This window comes from Microcaecilia unicolor, chromosome 6, assembly GCF_901765095.1.
Source record: "Microcaecilia unicolor chromosome 6, aMicUni1.1, whole genome shotgun sequence".
In the NCBI taxonomy this organism is placed as follows: Eukaryota; Metazoa; Chordata; class Amphibia; order Gymnophiona; family Siphonopidae; genus Microcaecilia; species Microcaecilia unicolor.
In genome coordinates, this window is record NC_044036.1 from 268,025,649 (window position 1) to 268,040,836 (window position 15,188).

Sequence of the window (15,188 nt, forward strand, 5' to 3'; positions counted from 1 at the left end):
ATTCAGCTCTGCAAAGGCCGTATTAAGTGGACAGATGATATAGGCATATTACCTTTTAAACAAAACTGAGGTAAGTTTTGCTTACTTTAGTCAATAACAGATGCACTGTACTTTGTGTATGACTTGGAAAATAAAGAACTGGATATAAAAATTAGGGAATACCTGGAACACAATTATGAATGTTTACAAAAAAAAAAAAAATAGCGGCAGCTGTTTGTGATGAATCTTTGAAGAGAAACAGCAAGGTGTGAGAGGTTTTGAATATCTATAAACATGACATCTGGAAACACACATTTCTCAATAACAAAGAAAACTGGGGAAATCTGCTAATTCAAAATGTGGATTATAGAAATTACATATTTACAACTACGCATTTTAAATACTAAGTACTATAGGTGTTTCTTTCTCTGTATCATCACCAAAATTCGCCCTTTCCTTTCTGAGCACACTACCAGAACGTTTATCACCTCTCGCTTAAACTACTGCAACTTGCTTCTCACAAGGTCTCCCACTTAGCCATCTCTCTCCTCTTCAATCTTCTTACGCACGACTTATATTCTGCCAATGTCACAATGCTCATATTAGCCCTCTCAAGTCACTTCATTGGCTCCCTATCCATTTCCGCAAACAGTTCAAACGCCACTTATTGACTTACGAGTGCATTCACTCTGCAGCTCCTCAGCACCTCTCCACTCTTATCTCTCCCTACACTCCTCCCCAGGAACCCTGTTCACTGGGTAAACCTCTCTTATCTGCACCCTTCTCCTCCACCGCTAACTCCAGACTCCGTTCCTTTTATCTTGCTTCACCATATGCCTGGAATAGACTTCCTGAACCGGTATGTCAAGCTCCATCTCTGGTCATCTTCAAATCTAGGCCAAAAGCCCACCTTTTTGATGCTGCTTTTAACTCTTAGTCACTTATTCAGTACCCATGTTTTATCATTCCCACCTTAGTAATTCCCTTATTTGTCCTGTTTGTCTGTCCTAATTAATTGTAAGCTCTGTCGAGCAGGAACTGTCTCTTTATGTCCAGTGTACAGCACTGCATACATCTAGTAGCGCTATAGAAATAATTAGTTGTAGTAGTGTTTCTTTTGGATTTACCTAAAGAGCATCTGTTTAAGCATTCGGTTTGCTGTTGCAACTCTAGGTAAGCGTCCAGTGGAAAGTGAATGGAGCTCCAGGTTGGAAGAGATCAGCTGGGTAGTCATTTCAGTATCTGCTGCTGTTCCAGCACCACAACAACTGTAAAAACAATCACTGAATGAGGAAGATGAATATGTAACAGTTCATCAAGCACAATCAAAGCCTAACTAGCATTTCTGACTGAACTACACACCATAATAGAAATAAAATATCACATCACACTGATCTTGCATGAAAAAAATTGTTAGCAGATGTGTCCCAAGAAAAGTAAAGTATCCACCACCACCACAAAGAAGGCTATACTATCAAAGTATTGGAAGATAATTAAATAAAATGAACAGATGTAGTTAATGGATACATTAAACTCATGGTAAACTTAAGACCTGTTTACCAAACTTAAAGCATAGCATTTCTATACAGAGATCTTTTACTTTAAGAAACAAAACTACAAAAAAAAAAAAAAATCCAACCACCCTTAAGGTCTTTATTTCGTAGCTTGATACTTTTAAAACATCAGTTATGGTCTTGAACAACTTTAAAGACATTCAAAAAGGAGAACCAGACAAAATTTTTGTTCTACCTACTAGATATTGGGAGAAATGTAATGTATCTTTGAACAGTTCTTATCTGCCACAATCATGCCTTCAGTTGCTCTCGTATCAGCACCAAGAACTATGCCATCCTACAAAAAAAAAAAAAAAAAAAATTACACACACATATATGGCTTACAGTTAAGGAAAATACGTCATATCAAAATTCAACCTACTGGTATATGAACATACATACATACATATATGGCCCCTAAGCTTCAGATCAATTACACATTTGTACTAGAGAGATGTGGTAGCCGTGTTAGTCCAATTTTAAAGGTAATCAATAGAAATAGAATAAAATAAAACATAGAAAAAGAACATATAATACTTTTTTTTATTGGACTAACAATACATTTTTTGATTAGCTTTCGAAGGTAGCCCTTCTTCGTCAGATCAGAAATAAGCACATCTTGATAAGTAACAGCATATATAAGTGAAACATCAAAGTATTTCAGTGACAGTCTGGAAGGATGAGAGAGGAGTGGGTTAGGTGAGAAACAGGGAGGGCTGAGAGGATGAAGGACAGGGAGATATGCATGGTGATCAGAGGGTGACAAAGCAGTGGAATTTCATGGTTTACAATGGGCTATTATAAACCATGAAGTTCCATTGAACTGGTCCTCCTGACATGGCAGGACACCAACCGGGACTTTACAAATTGCTCCCAGGTACATAGCTCCCTTACCTTGTGTGCTGAGCCCCCCCGCCCCCCCCCCCCCCGCCCCCCGAAAAAAAAAACCCTACCCCCAACTGTATACCATTTGCATAACCCTCATGGGTGAAGGAGGGCATCTAGATGTGGGTACAGTGGGTTTCTGGTGGGGTTTGGAGGGCTATTTACCACCACAAGTGTAACAGGTGGGGGGGGGGGGGGGGGCGGGCGCTGGGTCCGTCTGCCTGAAGTGCACTGCATCCACTAAAACTGCTCCAGGGACCTGCATACTGCTGTGATGGAGCCGAGTATGACATCTGAGGCTGGCAATCAATATTTTTAAAGGTTTTTTTTTTGAGGGTGGGAAGGGGTTAGTGACCACTGGGGGAGTAACGGGAGGTCATCCACACTTCCCTCCAGTGGTCATCTGGTCATTTCGAGCACCTTTTTGTGCCTTGGTCGTGAGAAAAACACGACCAGGTAAAGTCATCCAAGTGCTCGTCAGAGACATCCTTTTCTTCCCCCCCCCCCCCCCCCCCCACGAGGACATCCTAGTGTTAGGCACGCCCAAGTCCCACCTTCGCTATGCCTCTGATACGCCCCCTAGAACTTTGGCCGTCCCTGCGACGGAAAGCAGTTGGGGACGTCCAAAATCGGCTTTCGATTATACCGATTTGGACGATCCTGGGAGAAGGACGTCCATCTTCTGATTTATGTCGAAAGATGGGCATCTTTCTCTGTCAAAAATGAGCCCAATAGTGCCCAGAAAAAAAAAAAAAACAGAACCCTATTTTTCCAAATAACCCAGAAACTTTCCACCTGAAATAAGAGACATTTCTGTGTACTTTATTTTTTCAACACGATGGAGCTCCAGCGCATTGAGCTCACAAAACAGTTGAGCTTTTACTCAATGAAACCCAGAATTCACTGAGCGAACAGCTCTGTGGCGTCCAAGACTTTGTGAATGTGTCAAGGTTGAAGGAAGACACTTTGAACATAAATTATAATTAAAGAAACCCCCATTATACTAATGTATTTACAGTGGTTTTATTTATACAACCGCAAAAATATTTTAAAACTGTGTTAAGAGATCCTATTTATTCAGGACACTGTATAGTTCTAGGGAAATGACGTACTGGTAGAAACTCAAAAATTTCTTACAATGGCCATTTCCATGGAAGAATCAGAAAGAGCAACTTAGGGCAGTGGTTCCCAAACCTAGTCCTGGAGGAACCCCAGCCAGTTTTTCAGGATACCCACAATGAACATTCATGGGAAAGATTTGCATGCAGTGGAGGTAGTGCATGCAAATCTCTCATGAATATTCATTGTGGGTATCCTGACTGGTTGGAGTGCCTCCAGGACCAGGTTTGGGAACCACTGACTGAGGGCCTATTTTACCAAACCGTGCTAGCGATTCCCATGTGGTAATGCTAGTGAAGCCTATTCAGAGTGAATGGGCTTTGTCAGCATTGTTGCACTGGGAATCACTAGTGTGGTTTGGTTAAAAAAAAAAAAAAAAAAAAAAAGAGGCCCTTAGTAATAATGGCTCAAAATTAGGTGTCAGGACACCAAGCTTTAACCAAAGCTCCACCTTTAATTATCTAAATCCAACCAAGTCACTTACCTTCCATTACTTAAAACCAACTGTGAAAAGTAATGCTGCCCTTTCTATACTTCAATGCAATCTCATTCGCAATGTCATTCATCATGAAGGTCAATGCATGAAGTACATCAGGGCAACTGCCGTTTGATAGCAAGTCCTTAATTATGGCATACAAGTCTGCCATCTTTGTGAAAAGAAAAATTATAAATGTTAATTTGTTTCTTTCCACAAAGTTGGCAGACTTGTATGCCATAATTAAGGACCTGCTATCAAACGACAGTTAAGATCCTGATGTACTTCATGCATTGACCTTCATGGTGGATGACACTGCGAATGAGATTGCAATGAAGATGAGTATAGAAAGGGCAGCATTACTTGTTACATTCCCAAATGCCTGCCTGAATAAGTAGGTTCCTTCTAAATGTGAAGGAGTCTACTTATTCCGGCAGGCATTTGGGTCAGACTAAGATTGTGGTTTAGGAGGGAAATGGGTTTAAGAGGCACTCTGAATTACACCTTTCCACTTACGACAATTTTCAGACACTACTTTTAAAACAGAGATGGAGGTGCCAAATCTGCAAATACAAATGTTAAATAAATGTATGAAAATGAATTGTTTTGATATTCACAGGGAAAGCCCTGATACACACAGAAAATTATATGAGGCACACAGACTTACAAAGTTACATAGGTTATTTGGAGCTCATTTTCAAAAGAGAAAAATGTCCAAAAAGTGGCGTAAAATCAGCATTTGGATGTTTTTCTCACAAAGACCTCCAAACTGGTATTTTCAAACCCAATTTTTAGATGCTTTTCAACGAAATCCATCAGAAGTGCGTTCAAATCACAAGGGTGTGTTAAGGGCGGGATCTGGGTATTCCTAACATTTGGACATTTTTCAGCCATAGTGGAACAAAACAAAATTGTCCAGGACTAAAACTAAGATGTTTTGAGCTAGACCTGTTTTTATAACCATTAAGGCACAAAAAAGGTACCCTAAATGACTAGATGACCTCCTTCCCATCCCCCAAAAATGTGATTAAAAACATTACTTGCCGCCTTGGAGGTAATACTCGGGTCCACTAGCACAGCATGCAGGTCCCTGGAGTAGTCTAGTGGTGAGTGTAGTACACTGCAGACAGTTGAACCTAGATCATACCTCTCCCTACTTGTTACACTTGTGGTGGCAGAAAATGAGCCCTCCAAAACTCACCAGAAACCCACTGTACCCACATATAGGTGACTCCTTCATTCATAAGGGCAATTGTAGTGGTGTACAGTTGGTGGTGGTGGGGTTTTTTTTTTTTTTTTTTTTTGGGGGGGGGGGGGGGGGTTCAGAAAACAAAATAAGAGAGCAACAGTGAGATGTGTACCTGGGAGCATTTATTTGAAGTCTTGTGCAGTGCCCCCTAGGATGCCCATTGCTCTCCTGGGATGTTTGTGTGGCCAGTCTTCTAAGAATGCTGGTTCCTCCTACACCCGAATGGCTTGATTGATCGTTTTTTACTTGGACGTGTTTTTTTCAAAAATGGATCAAAAAGATAAATGCACAGAGCAAAACAATATCTAGTCATTAAAAAAAAAAAAAAAAAAAAGATATTTTTCTGTTTTGAAAATGGCTACATTCCCCTTGAAGTTTGGACGTTCTGAGCAAAACGTCCATATTTGGGCTTAGACGTCATACCAAAAATGCCCCTCTATGTAACTTTGTAAGTCTAAGTACTTTGAAAATACACCTCTCGTCTCTGGAGTTCTCCATCAAAAAGAACTCCAGAGACAAGAAAAGGTGGCATTTACAGTGACTAAAATGAAATCCTGCTGAAAATGAGGCAAACACTAAAGGTAAATTGGTTTAATTTGTGACTAAGGGCTTTAAAGAGGCAGTACAACAAGTTTCTAAAAATACAAACATCTCCCACCCTCATGACTGAGTCTGAAATTTGTCATTTTAGCAGGAGATACACGTAAATGAACATCTCCTATAATGCTGAAAAGAGAAAACAGTGCACTGTAGTCCTGAAGCCTACTGTCAGGTAAACAGAAGTACAAGAAAGATGTGCCATTAAGTTTTAAACAACCTAAGACAAAAGGAGAAATTGTGTCTTGCCTGATAATTTTCTTTCCATTAGTCCTCCCCATTGTTCTAAAACCTGTGGGATACCTATATCAATCAACCAGCAGGTGGAAATAGAAAACTGAACTAAGATATCTCTTGCTTAGCATCCAGTCCAGCTCCTCATTTATGTAGGCAAACAGTAAAGAAACTCATAGTAAATACAACAACCTTAAACAACCTACCAACCTAACACTAAACAGATGAGCAAACGTGTGGATCTCTCATCTCTGGACAACATGAAGAGAACAAGAGATATACAGGAAGTACCACACAAAGTGAGTGTCGTTATTTGACCCATTACTTTGCATCGACAAAACATCTCAAACCTCAGGCAGGCCACTGGAATAGTAGGAAGGACTAATGAAAAGAATATTAATCAGGCAAGACCTAAATTTCTCCTTCCATTACATATTTTCCCACTATTCCAGAACCTGTGGGATGTTTAAAAGCAATCCTTAGAGTGGGTGGGATCCTGGCACTGCCACCCTGAGGACCGAAGCCCCACAACATCCACCCTGTACTGCTTGGCAAAGCTATGCAGCATCAACCACATCGCTCCTTGCAAATATCCGCCAGAGACAGTAAGATAGTCTCCACTCAGGTGGCCACTGTGCACCTCGTAGAATGAGCCCGCAAGCCCCGAGGAGCTGGCTTCCCTGCAAGCAAATAAGCTGACGCAAGCCTCCTTCAGCCATCTAGCAATTGTGGGTTTGGAAGCCATGTTTACCAAAATGCACAAATCGTCTGTCCAATTTGCAAAATTAATTTATCTAATGAGGATGGTATACTTCAAGGGATACTGAGCCTCCTTGTCCTCTCTATAAAAGGAGAACCCAATGCCAATCCCTTCTCCCTCTTGAACGAAGGCTATGACTGCTCTTAGTGTTTCCATGTGAAAGCAGGACACTTGGGAGCAGCGGCTTAGACCTTTGAGATCCAAGACTGGACCAAAGATGCCTTCCTTTTTTGGGAGCGCCAGCAAGGAATCAATGGTGACCTAAACCTCGACCGCCTTGGTTCCCTTTTGACAAGGAGACTGCAAGAAGTGAGGAGCAACCAGGTGGGAGAACTCCCAACTTGTAACCTTCTGTAAGAATATCCACAACCCACTCCTGGAGGTCTAAAGAAGATCTCTTAGGAGGCGGAGGGGCAACGGGGCAAGAAAGTGAAGCACCTTACAGCAACTCTGTTTCCTTTGCATCCCGCAGGATTCCTGGCTTGTACACACACTGCAACGCTTTGACACTGGCCAGAAGGTCCCACAGTGGGAACACTGTTTAACTGCCTCTGAAGGAGTCGCCATTCACCCCGTCACAAATGCAGCACAACACAATCCCAAGTGGCGAGTGAGGATCCCTCCCCTGCATGATGTAGAACTTGCAGCACCCCTCTCAAGGAGTTCCGAGTCAAACTTTAGTCGGACTTACCACTGCCAGCTACGCCCTCCCCTCAAGCTCACAGTCTCCACAAGTCTTACCCCAGATGAGAAAAGAAACAGGTTTGCTGGAGAGCATGGGACAGAGTATCAGTCCCGATTCTCTCTCCTTTCTTTTAATTTTTTTTTTTTTTAAATAAAGGTTGTTGTGCTGGAAAAGGAGAGCTCCACAGAAAGCAGGGGAGAGGTGAAAAGAAGTAATTCATGTGGCACCAGAGTCAGGGATCTGAAGACCTCCAGATTCAAGCCACCCAACAAAGCTCAACTAGACCAACTGGACCGGGAGCAAATCATTCAGAACCAGAGGCAGAAAAGTGTGTCTATTCCACCTGCTGGAGATAGAAAATACTGAGGAGCTGGACTGGATGCCGAGAGAGATATGTCTCAGCTCAGTTTTCAGTTCTCTATCTCCACCTGCTGTTTGATGGACACAACTAGATCCTAATGGCTCTGGAACAGTGGGAAGCTACGTAATGGAAGTTAAATTAATTTTGTTTCCTTAAAACTGAAGAGCCATGTACGTCTCTATTACCAGTGTCAATGTAAGATGCTGCCAGAGAAACTCCTGCATGCAAGAAAACACCACCATAAAAGTTCAACATCTCTGCATATTCTTGAATGTAAAAAAGGTTATCAGGTGGGCAGAGCACCCCTAAAGTTTTGTGCTGCAAAATAATTACTTGATCCAAAAGAACAATGGCTAACTTCCAAGAGTTAGAATACTATTGACTGCTGCTCATTTCCCATGGAATGAGTCCTAGATCCATGTTTACTAAACATTAGCATGAGCTGCCACCACACTTATGTCATTCTTATGGGCATGAAACTGACCATGAGGCGTATTTTCAAAGCACTTAGCCTTACAAAGTTCCATAGGTTACTATGGAACTTTGTAAGGCTAAGTGCTTTGAAAATGAGTCCCCATGTATACTAACATTTTGTAAACATGGCCCTTACTCAAATTTTCCAATTATCTGCCAATCGATTGGGCTTTTAAAAAGCTTCTGTATTTTTAAATTTAATAACAAAATTAAAAACCTCACTCACCTTAAAGACAATTCCAGCAATTGTGGTACCAGTTTTTCGGCCAGCAGGAAGCTTGTGTCCTTTTTTTGAAAAGTCTTCTTCAAGACGTGCATTTCTGCAAAAAAAAAAAAAAATCCAGATTGAAATTATACAACAGTATTTTAAGATTACACCAACCTCTAAAATACACTAATGTAAGCATCACATAACTAGTTATACTCAAAATCTAGGTATGAGTAAGGAGCATTTTAACTGAGTTACTGTAAAGTGCTATCCAGAGCTGTATAAGACTACTACACACCTGAATATGTTCACTTGCAACCCACTCCAATCTCATTGTAGCAGGATGAGTGGAATATAAATCATGTTAAATAAATAAGCTACTTTTGCTGTATTTCAGATCTTCATGCACAATAGAAGTTGGTTTCATTTCCACATGGTTTTCAGAGTTCCAATTCGGTCTGTAAAAGGAAATCATGCAAGGCTACAACTCCTGGACAGAACTGAGGATGAAGATGCACAGCAACTGAGGGTACCCCCCTCCCCCAACAAATAACCCTACCAATAACCTCTTCTTCTACAGTCTATACCAACATAGTATGAATAGCTGAAATCTTCTGCTCAATGTGCGGCAGTAGCCAAAAAATCCAAACAGGATGCTAGGATTATTAGGAAAGAAATGGTGAATAAGACTAAAAATACTATAATGACTCTGTATTGCTCCATGGTGTGACATCACCTTGAGTACTGTGTTCAGTTCTGGTCGCCGTATCGCAAAAAAGATAATAGCTTAATTAGAAAAGGTTCAAAGACGAGCGACCAAAATGATAAAGGGGATGGAACTCTTCTCATATGAGGAAAGGCTAAAGAGGTTAGGGATCTTCAGCTTGGAAAAGAGATGGCTGAAGGGAGATATGATTGAGGTCTACAAAATCCTGAGTGGTGTAGAACAAGAAGTAAATCGATTTTTTACTCGTTCGAAAAATATAAAGACTAGGGGACATTCAAGAAGTTACAAGGAAATGTTTTTAAAACAAATAGGAGGAAATATTTTGTCACTCAACGAATAGTTAAGTTCTGAAACTCTTTTCCAGAGGATGTAGAAACAGCAGTTAGTGCATCTGGGTTTAAAACGGGGTCGGACAAGTTCCTAGAGGAAAAATCCATATCCATTATTGAGACAGACATGGGGAAGCAACTGCTTGCCCTGGGGTTGGTAGGATGGAATGCTGCTACGATTTGGGTTTCTGCCAGGTACGTGTGACGAGCAAGCTTGGCCACTGTTGGAAACAGGATACTGGGCTAGATGGACCATTGGTCTGACACAATATGGCTATTCTTATGTTCTTATGAATCCACACACCCTCCATGGAATACTTCTGGTCAACCATTTGGGTCAGTGCTCTGCTTTTTTTGCTGAATTCCCCCCCCCCCCCCCAACAAACCTCATTCCCCTGAGCTACCTTCCCCACCCCCCCACCCCAACAAGGACAGAAAGCTTACTGCATCCCTGGTCCACCCACCAACTCTGCCCCTCAATTCCAAGATGGAAGCTACGACCTCCCGCAGCAGTCTCGTGAGGCTGCCATGCGAAGTCACGGTCACCATTTTTAGCATGCAGCTAGCTAGAGGAAGGAGCAACTCATGCTGCTCCTTCCCCAAAAAGGCCACTAGACCACCAGGGCTTTTAAAAAGTGGATCCAGAGTGTGGGGGGGGGGGGGGGGGGAGGGAGAAGAGGGCAGCCTGAGATAGGGGCAGGTTTCCATTTCTTTGTGGCTGAAACACGAACCCGAATTTTGGATTGGTTTCAGTGCCGAAGCTGAAATTCGGTCAGCCACTAGAATAGCGCATAGTGCACCTGCATGCACACACCCAGTTGTAGAATTGCCTTGTTAATGTCAGTATTTTGCAAAAGCTGTAGATCAGGGAACACAAAGAAAGATTAAAGCACAAAGAAATTTTATTTAAATCATAACAGGGGTTACACACAGCCAGTCAAGCAACACAAATGACAGAGCCTCATACAGCGCTGCGTAACCCTAGTAGCGCTCTAGAAATGTTAAGTAGTAGTAGTAGTAGTAGGTTCTTTCATTGATCTCAACCCACATTTCCTACATGGAGAAAACTACTACCTAGAAAACATTAATGTTCTAGCCCAACTAACATAGTATGAAATCTTCCACAGACTAATATGAAAAGAACAAAACCTGATAATTTTTTATTACATTTGTACCCCGCGCTTTCCCACTCATGGCAGGCTCAATGCGGCTTACATGGGGTAATGGAGGGTTAAGTGACTTGCCCAGAGTCAGAAGGAGCTGCCTGTGCCTGAAGTGGGAATCAAACTCAGTTCCTCAGGACCAAAGTCCACCACCCTAACCACTAGGCCACTCCTCCACTCCACTAATGTCTCTTCCAGTACATTGCAGGAGGAAAAGTGCATAATTAGAACAAATTATTTAAACAATTCAAAATTTATAAAATTAATTTAATGAGAAAATAACTAGCCCCTGTTTACTAAGCCACGCTAGTGGCTGCCGTGAGCTAATGCCAACACAGCCCAATTGCGATATGGCTTAGTAAACAGAGGGAGAAGTTATAATTTAGCTTTATTCATATGGTTATAACTTACCCCTCCCCCCTCAAAAAAATTTCAAAGTACCTTCCTTTCAAACACAAAAATTCACAATAACAAAAAAGTTATATTTTTTAAGACCAGGTAAACTAAGATATTAACATAGTAAATGACGGCACATAAAGACCTGTATGGTCCATCCAGTGTGCCCAACAAAATAAATTCATTTTACATGGTATGTGATACTTTATATGTATACCCGAGTTTGACTTGTCCTTGTCTTTCTTTATTTCCTCTAGAGCTCAATGATTTGTTGTTGTCTTGGCTAATGAATATTGTTTTCTAGTCATATTCCCTCTCATATTTATTCCTAAATAAGAACATAAGCATAACATAAGAACATAAGCACTGTCATACTGGGAAAAGACCAATGGTCCATCAAGCCCAGCATCCTGTCTCGACAGCGGCCAATCCAGGTTTCAAGAACCCGGCAACCCCCCCCACCCCCCCCAAAAAAAAAAAAAAAGATTTAATAATGTTCAATGGACTTTTCCTTCAGGAATCTGTCCAAACTCTCTTTAAACTCCGTAAGGCCAGCTCCTGTCACTACATTTTCCGGCAATGAGTTCCAGAGTCCAACTACACGCTGAGTAAAGAAAAACTTTCTCCTGTTTGTTTTAAATCTACCATATTCTAGCTTCATCTTGTGTCCCCTGGTTCTATTGTTGTTTGAAAGTGTAAACAAACGCTTCACATCTGTCCGCTCTACTCCACTCATTATCTTGTAGACTTCTATCATATCAACCCTCAGCAGCCTTTTCTCCAAGCTGAAGAGCCCTAACCTTCTCAACCTTTCCTAATAGGAAAGTCATTCCATCCTTTTTATCATTTTCGTCGCCCTTCTCTGCACCTTCTCTAATCCCTTTATATCTTTTTTTAGATGCGGCGACCAGAATTGGACACAATATTCGAGGTGTGGTTGCACCATAGAGCGACACAATGGCATTATAACATCCTTGTGTTTGTTTTCCATCCCTTTCCTAATAATACCCAACATTCTGTGTGCTTTCTTAGTCGCCACAGCACACTGAGCAGAAGTTTTCAACGTCTTATCAACAATGACTCCCAGACAGGGCCGGTCTTAGCAAGTGTGGGGCCCTATGCAGACCATCCTAGCCCCGCCCCCACCCTAGCTCAAGGGCCGGCCACCCCTCCCTCTGAGCTCCAGGGTGGCCACCCCTCCCTCCGAGCTCCTGGGCCATCCCCAGGGCTCCCCAGCTCCCTCCCTCCCAGCTCCAAGGCCCCCCTCCCTCCCAGCTCCAAGGCCGGCTGGCCAGTCTGTCTCTCTCTCTCCTTCCCACCCACCAGCTCCAAGGCCCCCCTCCCTCCCTCAGGCCTGTCTCTCTCTCTACGACTACTACTACTATTAAACATTTCTATAGCGCTACTAGACTTACGAAGCGCTGTACAAATTAACATGGAAGTTCATGTTATTCCCATTGCGGTTTGCCATACTGCTTTGGAAGCTTCAAATACTGAAGAGGCAGTGGAGCTCCAAGGCCCCCCACCCAGCTCCAAGGCCCCCCACCCTCCCAGCTCCAAGGCCGGCTGGCCGGTCTCTCTCTCCCACCCACCAGCTCCAAGGCCCCCCTCCCTCCCAGCTCCAAGGCCGGCTGGCCGGTCTCTCTCTCCCACCCACCAGCTCCAAGGCCCCCCTCCCTCCCCGCTCCAAGGCCTGTCTCTCTCTCCTTCCCACCAGCTCCAAGGCCCCCCACCCAGCTCCCACCCAGCTCCAAGGCCCTCCTCCCTCCCACCAGCTCCCTCTGAATTTTAAGTTACTTCGTCGTCAACGTCGGAGCGGCCGGCAGGTAGCAGCAGCCGTGAAAAGCGTGCGAGCTGCTGGGCGGCGCTTCGGGAGCCTTCCTTTCCTTTCCCTCGCTCAACTCTGGTCCCGCCCTGACCAGAGCTGAACAAGGGAAAGGAAAGGAAGGCTCCCAAAGCGCCGCCCAGCAGCTCGCACGCTTTTCACGGCTGCTGCTACCTGCCGGGCGGCCGCTCCGACGGCGAGTTAACTTAAAATTCAGAAGGTGGGGGGGCTGGAGCTGGGCGGTCAGGGTGGGGCTATTTCAGGCGCGCGGGGCCCCCTTGAGCGCGAGGCCCTATGCGGTCGCCTCACCCTAAGACCGGCCCTGCTCCCAGATCCCTTTCTATGTCTGTGACTCCTAATGCGGAACCTTGCATGACATATTATTATTATTAACATTTGTATAGCGCTACCAGACGCACGCAGCGCTAAACACCTGATACAAGAGACAGTCCCTGCTCAAAAGAGCTTACAATCTGCTGTATAGCAGCTGTTAATCCACTTTGAAGGTTAATAAAAATAAGAAATCTAAGGTGCTACCTTTTTACTGGACTAAATATCAAGTTTGTGCAAAACAATAAAGGTAGCATCGTATTTGCAGGGTTTTTTTTTTTTTTTCAATTAATGTTTATTCCTCTAGTGTCCTTTTCTCTATTTTTCTACAGTTTTAAGGTTTGTACAATTCCAGGATGTTTAGCTTTATACCACTGTGTGTGTGTGTCCAAATTTATCACTATTAATCATGATTAATTTCACAATTAAAACTATTTATTTCCCACTACAGCGCCTTGTGACTCTGGGCAACTCACTTAACTTTCCACTATCCCACATACAAAATAAGTACCTTCGACTGTAATCATTGAATCAATTTGCATCCTCTTTCTCCTATATTCAACTCGAGAAACCTGAGCTGACCCAACATTAATCAGCAATTGTAAAGGCCCTCACTAAAACCCAACTACAACTTCCAAATGCCGTTTAGATTAAACTATACACATAGCAAAAACTATCAACCATCATACATTTCAATTTTCAGGGTGTTCTTCCTCCTCCTTCTTCTTCTTCTGTCCCTCGTGAAACCAACGCTAGCCGGCACTAATAAGGAAAACTCTTCCCGTACAGGCTCATTCCCAGCCGCTCTTTCCCTAATGCCGAGTCACGGCGATCAGGCCCCAGCCGGAAAGCTACACACAGACCCCAGAGAACCACCAGGAGACAGAAGAAAAGGGAGAACGCCGCAACCTCAGCAGAGCGGAATAAGGAGGAGAATACCTTTCCGATGTCCACACTCACCTCTTACAGTTCTCGAAACTGAAACCGGCCACCGGCAGCGAGCACACAGATACTGCAGCCATCTTTTACCGCTGACGAGATGAATAGGAGGGCTGCGCACACCCGTGCAGAAAACGTACTGGTGGTGGAAAAAGGAATGAACTTCCGGGAAAAAAAAATATGCACTAGCGCGACAATACCGCTTCCACCTCCTCTCTGCTGTTGGGCTAGTTTTGAAGGCCGGCGGCGAGAAAATTTGGCGTAGGCAAGTTGCACTTTTTCGGGCTATTTTCTTGCAGTGTGTACGTTTTGGTTTTCTTTTTAGCGCAATTCAACAAGTGCTGTTCCGATTGCCTCTCTGAATTTCAAGCCTCATTCTGGAGCTCCAATCGTGTCTCTCATTGCATTCCAAGCCTCATTCTGGGGCTCCAATAACTTATCTCTGGCGCCCCCATCTACTTCTTTCTAGTAGTAGTAGTAGGTAGGTGACTGGCAACTTGAGGATTTTAGCTAGCCACACACAAAAGTGGAGTTTGGAAGCAGCAAGAGAACAACTGCTCTCAACTCTAAATCCTTTCCAGTGTCTGTTATCTTGTTGGGCAGACTGGATGGACCGTACAGGTCTTTTTCTGCCGTCACCTATATGTTACTATCCAGCATATTTTTGAACGAGATCGCTAGCCATCTTCCGACACAAATCGGGAAATGGCTGGCCATCTCCTAAACCCAGCCAAATCGGTATAATCGAAAGCCGATTTTGGCCAGCTCCAACTGCTTTCCGTCGCGGAGCCGGCAAAAGTTCAAGGGGGTGTGTCGGCAGGCTAGCGAAGGCGGGACCGGGGCGTGGGGAAGAGATGGCCAGCTTTGGCCGATAATGGAAAAAAGAAAGCCGGCCCCGAC

General features: G+C 43.5%; 1 protein-coding gene across 1 annotated transcript in view; it reads right to left on the reverse strand.

The window, feature by feature from the left end:
• The window catches only part of PSMB7 (proteasome subunit beta 7), a 144,175-nt gene extending 129,556 nt beyond the window's left edge, over nucleotides 1-14,619 (reverse strand). Inside the window, exons 1-4 of the mRNA XM_030207371.1 lie at nucleotides 14,310-14,619; nucleotides 8,598-8,691; nucleotides 1,733-1,830; nucleotides 1,107-1,247 (exon numbers count right to left, since the gene is read on the reverse strand). Of these exons, the coding sequence (XP_030063231.1) occupies nucleotides 1,107-1,247; nucleotides 1,733-1,830; nucleotides 8,598-8,691; nucleotides 14,310-14,371 (395 nt within the window). The 5' untranslated portion in view covers nucleotides 14,372-14,619. The remainder of the gene's footprint in view (nucleotides 1-1,106; nucleotides 1,248-1,732; nucleotides 1,831-8,597; nucleotides 8,692-14,309) is intronic.
• Between the last annotated feature and the right edge of the window lie 569 nt (nucleotides 14,620-15,188).